Source organism: Toxorhynchites rutilus, chromosome 2, assembly GCF_029784135.1.
Source record: "Toxorhynchites rutilus septentrionalis strain SRP chromosome 2, ASM2978413v1, whole genome shotgun sequence".
Classification (NCBI taxonomy): Eukaryota; Metazoa; Arthropoda; class Insecta; order Diptera; family Culicidae; genus Toxorhynchites; species Toxorhynchites rutilus.
The window spans coordinates 63,253,450-63,259,217 of NC_073745.1; the positions used below are offsets into that span (position 1 = coordinate 63,253,450).

At 40.3% G+C, this 5,768-nt stretch overlaps 1 protein-coding gene across 1 annotated transcript in view; it reads right to left on the reverse strand.

Moving 5' to 3' along the window:
* Positions 1-2,901: 2,901 nt before the first annotated feature.
* LOC129769765 (uncharacterized) overlaps positions 2,902-5,768 on the reverse strand; it is a 20,621-nt gene continuing 17,754 nt past the window's right edge. The window contains exon 4 of the mRNA XM_055772232.1: positions 2,902-3,997. Coding sequence (XP_055628207.1) covers positions 2,971-3,997 — 1,027 coding nt within the window. The 3' untranslated portion in view covers positions 2,902-2,970. The remainder of the gene's footprint in view (positions 3,998-5,768) is intronic.

The window sequence follows — 5,768 nt, forward strand, 5'->3', positions numbered from 1 at the left end:
AAAGTCCTCACGGATCACGGTCACGGTCGGATTGGACGATCCAATCAAGTAGTGCTCAATTGTTTGGCGAATCCTCAAGAATACGGTAAGAAGAAGAGAGCTCCACGTAAATCGAAGCTCTCTGACCGGAATAAGCGGAGTTAATGCACAGTTCAGCAATCGGTGCTGTTCGGTTTTACCAACTACGATCATGAACACTCATCCTGAAATGACTACCCGGCATAAAACACGGTCCTTGGAATTTCGCACCCTGCCATAAAATCATAAATCAGCATGAACACCGGATAAGGATAAGATTAAGGAAAAACAAAATACAGAATATTAGAGTCAGGTAGACTTTGTAGGTATAAATAGTGAGTAAGAAAGAATGTTAAGACATAACTTAAAGATGTAGAACCCTAGGTTGATCACTTGAAATGTAGTATTATATTATAATGTGAACCAAATTAAGAAAAAAAATAATTTAAGTAAAAAAAAATGTAAAGACAGTTGCTTCTTAGTTGTCAATAGATTAGGAACTTCGCTCCAAAAGCAATTCACCCGAAATCGTTGATTTTTAACTGCGGGAAATAGCTAGTACATATTCGAATACCTCACAATCGCATGTGCAAATAAAGCAATATTTCAACTACTTAACTGCTCGGGTGACAATTCATCAAATTTTGGTAAAAAGATCCTCACTTAAAAGGGAGGGCTTAAAAGGTTAAAATTCCTCATCTTACACCATCTCACCTCGGAAGACGTCTGAGTTTTGCGAAAGCTGCTGACATGAACCGACAGTGGGACCTGGTATGTTGTGACAAAAAATGTTTCCAAATGAATACATTTGGCTATATACCATAACGAAGAGTTCTTCAATGTATAGGTTATCTTCACTGACGAAAACAAGTTCACTTTGGATGGTCCGGATGTTTTTAACGGGTACTGACGTGATTTACGGAAGAAGGAACAGTATTTTTCAAAAAGGAATTTTGGTGGAGGCTCATGCATGGTTTGGGCGGGATTCTGCGCAACCGGAAAGCTCAAAATAGCTTTCAAATCATTCAAGGATAACACACATGTTCTGCAATCCTCTCTCCTGCCGTTTTTGCGTGGATATCGTCCCAGAAGATTCACATTCCAGCAATACAATGCTTCTATTCATACCAGCAAGTAAACTGAGCAATGGATTAAGGACCAAAAACCTATTTTTTTGGACTTGTCGGCTCGCTCTCCAGACTTGAATCCTGTTGAAAATCTTAGGGGAATCCTTGTACGCAGAATCTACTCTGAGGGAAAACGGTACACCCCGATTGAAGAACTCAAGGTCGCAATTTCGGAAAAATGGAAAAAAAATATCGAGAAATCCGTTCAGCAGAATTTGGTAAATAGTATTCCAACACGAATTTTCAAGGTTATTAGTCGAAGTGGCTAGGTTACCAATTATTGACATGTAAATCAGCCTATCGTTGTGAATTTTTCATTGATAATGCTTATGAATTTTGAAGTGGTACAACAGTTGAAATTATCATATTTAAGCATATTAAATAAACAAACAACTCTTTTGAACAGAATTGAAGTTAAATATACTTTATTCTAAGCGGTCTACAATGTATGAATGTATCTTGTTGAAATTCTAACGGTTTGTGTTGCAACGAAATAGAATCAGGGTTGTCTTTAGAAGTTGGACAGAGTGTATATTAATCCATCTTTACTATCATATGTGTATAATAATTTCAGTTCCCTAGAGGAGGCGATCTGGCGTAGTGGTAACATCCATGCCTCTCACGCTGAAGGTCACGAGTTCAATTCTCACTCCCGACATTCTTCCAAAAATGGAAGTACAAGTGACGAACCAGCCAAATAAGTTGAAAATCACTATAATACAGATTAAAAAAAAAATTCAGTTCCCATTCATGATCATTCGCTGCTTAAGCCCTGGGTTCTATCTACCTACTTAATCCCTGCTCTGTCTGTCTCTGATTGAAAGCCTATGAGCTCATGCGTCCGCCGTCTGTGTGCTCTTCACAAAACCGCTCGTAAGCGTAAGCTTTGCGTTAGCTAAAATCGGTAAAATTTCATTTCCTATTCCTTTATATGCGCATATATTTTCACATTGGGTACTCAGGGAATTACCGATGTCAGACTGCTCAACCTTGCTTCCGTTGAACTGTCGCGTGCTGCCCTACCACGAGCATTTGGTAGCGGTTATGGTGTGCTGCTCTGGCCACGAAACTTGATGATTGCCTTTCTAGGATGTTTTGGTAGACAACGCGTCTCAGTTGATGCTTCAGGTCTACGAATTTATGCCAAATCTCAAATCCAAAGCGTTGATCTAGAGGTCTTCGAATTGCGGCCATACCTCAATTCCAAATCGCGGGGCCAGAAGTGGTAACTTTCTTCATTCGGTGAAATAGATTGCGACTGTTAAAAAAAAATCTTAAACCACATACCATAGTATTTTTTAATTTATCTCCGATTTATCTCGCACACACTTGGGAGGGGATTTCGACGATTTGAATGACTCCTGCCTGATTCTCCACTCCTGCGTCTTCCATGGTTTGAACTGAAATGGTTTATCAAAAGCTTAAGATCCTCACATCAGAGAGCTATTCTAGTATCATGCTTTTTTAAAAAGCCGTACCGAAGGCATTATTCGCTCGTTTTCGGAATTGTTTCCCGATTCCTCTATGGCATCAACCTTTTGCCCTTTAATTGTTTTTGTTTGAACGATTTCGCTATTGATGTAATGTTTTTTTTCATCATGGTATACGAGAGTTTGATGAGGGAATATCTTCATTATTCTAGGGCTGGTCCAACAAATTTCACAATATATTCGGAAGATAACCTACAAAATTCTAACTTGATAGAGCTGTATTGATTTTCTTTACATCCCATTTCGAATAAACTGTGACTCATGAGTATTTTGTCATCAATTGTTACGCATTTTACACCATTATTTTACAACCAAAATCAATAATAAACTCTACTTCATTCACTCGTTTGTACCATCGAACGAAATTTCTGGCATCGAATGACAATTCTCCTAAGTGTAAGGATAATAAAAATAGTACTTTCGTCCACTCCTTGTGCGATCATCTTCTCTCCCAGCGTATGACAACTTTCAGCATTCGCGCTACCATGCGTTGCTACATACTTGACACACCAAAACTGTTGTTCGAACAGCTTCTCAAAATATTCAAGCATAATGTCCAGCACTATATCACTTATAAGCGAAACGTTATCACAATTCTCCAAAGCTGTCTTCTCTATCAAATTCAAGAACCGCGTCAATGTTTTACTAGAACTTCTTGTTGACAACAGCGGCAAGAACTTCAGCACAATTACAAGCACCGAGCGGCTCAGCTGCTTCATGTTGTAACTGCGGTGCTGAATCATCGCCGAATACCACACATTGCTGAGAATTCCCAGGAAGGCCTCGATCGTATCGAAGTGGAAACTTTCAATGCCCTCGATCCGTGCCGATAGCCATGTCAAGAAGCCAAGCGAATTAAGCATCGCTTCGCATGATTTCGGAATCTTTACTATGCTATTGAGGGTGTTGAGGATGAGAATATTCAGATCCCGATTGGACAGCGCAGAACCGTAAAAATCCATCAGCGCACGAATGACCGGTGAGGTGCGCAGGATAACGAAGTCGTCATGCGTTTTGATGCCGTTGTAGATGGTCTCCAGAACGAAAATGCGGTGCGTGTTGTGCTTTACCTGCGTACTGTGAAACATCACGAAGAAATTCGGGATGGTTTTGAGGTGGAAGGCGCCATTCAGGAGGAAGTATCGCGTGAGGGTTGAGTGCAGTTCGTTGAGAACATCCGGCAGAATGTTGATTGTTTCGCCAACGAAGAGACATGGTAAAAATGCTGGCTTGGAAAGGGGTTTCTTGGGCACCACATCTTGCACATCACCTTGGCCAACTGGTTTGGTCCGGTTCAACGCGGCGAGCCCGTTTTGGACCAGCGAAAACAAGTGCAACCAGAACTTGGAATCGATGAATTTCCTGTGGAATAAAAATGGTGATTGTTATAAGGTTTGAGGGATATTATTGATGATGATGATGATGATGATGATAATGGTACCACCTCATACCCCTACAAAGGTTTGAGCTGGATGATTATAAATAACTCTTTTGCGACGAGCGTAGTCTTTAGGCGACATCTGCGCGACGACCTGTGTGTACGAGTGTCGTCTATAGACGACATTAGGGTGATACTGCACATGGATTACATCAGCGCGATATGCATACTTTTCGGCGCAGTGTTCCGTTCAGCTGTAGCACTCCGAAGGAGCACACTGCCGTAGTGAAAGGGTCTAGGGGTTGAGAATATACATGGAAACCAGTATACAAAACAAAACGAGCTGATTTTATTGCAGTCATAAATATGCTATCGATAGAACAACGGGCAATAGGCGGAAACTTGAAAAATGAAAGCCAAGGCTTGTCAAGAAAATTTCCAACCCGAGAAGATTCTTGACTGATGGGGAATCGAACCCGATATCTTAAAGTTCCCACTAGAGACTCATTCTGAGATCTGCATCTGCCACAGTACAGAAAAAAAATCTCGACATAACCTCGAATCTGGTTTCCACTGTAGATCCTAAAAAATCATTGTACATCGGTTTTCGCCAGTGTTCTAAATCTTGATTGTCTATGCTTACAGAAACGCGCGCCTGACTCAAACGTTTGTAGACTACTCATGTATATATTTTTAACATAATTTAAACAACAATAATGCAAAAAATATATCATCATCAGTACGAACATAGCAGGTAATGTACGCGTAAAAATGCTAAATATATAAACACTTTTACTAATTTATAACACAAATTTAACATGTATGATACAAAATGTTTTGAACTCGACGATTGTTGCCGCTCGTTTAATTTTTCTGGGCATCGAATGTTAGAGGCGAATCAACCGTAAAGTTTAAAGCCTCTCTAATACCAACAAGGAAAGAAGGAAGGAAGGGGCCTCGAATTGAAGAAAATCCCTCTTTGATATAATACTAAGTTTTGCGACCTACTATTTTTGACGTAGGACTAGGTGATTCATTTCTATACTGGGATGTAAGTTCAATGTTTCGAAAGCGAGAACGTTACGCCGGAACAACAATATTTGGAGCGTTAATACCTCCTAACCAACTGCACAAAATATTATGATAACTACTTCATTCGAAAGATAAAATATCTACGCGGAAATCCATAATTGTACAGCGATTGGAGCATGTTATCGTTGCTACAAGATTGACGTGGCGAAGCTAACTTCGTTCATCAAGAAAGCGCTGATGAACGGTGGCATCACTAAGAGTCTGTGCAAACGAAGGACGAGTCGGTGCGTTCAAGCTTTCCATTAAGGCCAAAAAGGGGTCCACCGAAGAGGAGGCGACTTTCGGTAAGATGTACCCCCCATAAATTCCCGAAAGTCGTAATCTCACGTTTAAAAAAGAAAAAGGTTGTTGCCACACATACTGATTTATCTGGGAAGGTATAGATTTTTTGTGGTACAGGTTCTGTACGGTAAAGCTATCGACAACTCAACAAAACAAAATTCCAAAAATCCCATATCTCAACACGCAGCAGAGATCTTCAGGTATCCCGAGAAGAAGAACCTGTAACATCCACTAGATTTACAGTGGGAAACCCGAGAAGGTAACCAAGAGAACTCCTCTCAAATTAATCGAACCAACGATATATTCCAGTATTAAATGCACGTAGTCTTTATTTAATTATCTTTGGGGAACCTGAGAGCTTAACCGGGTGAGCTCATCTAG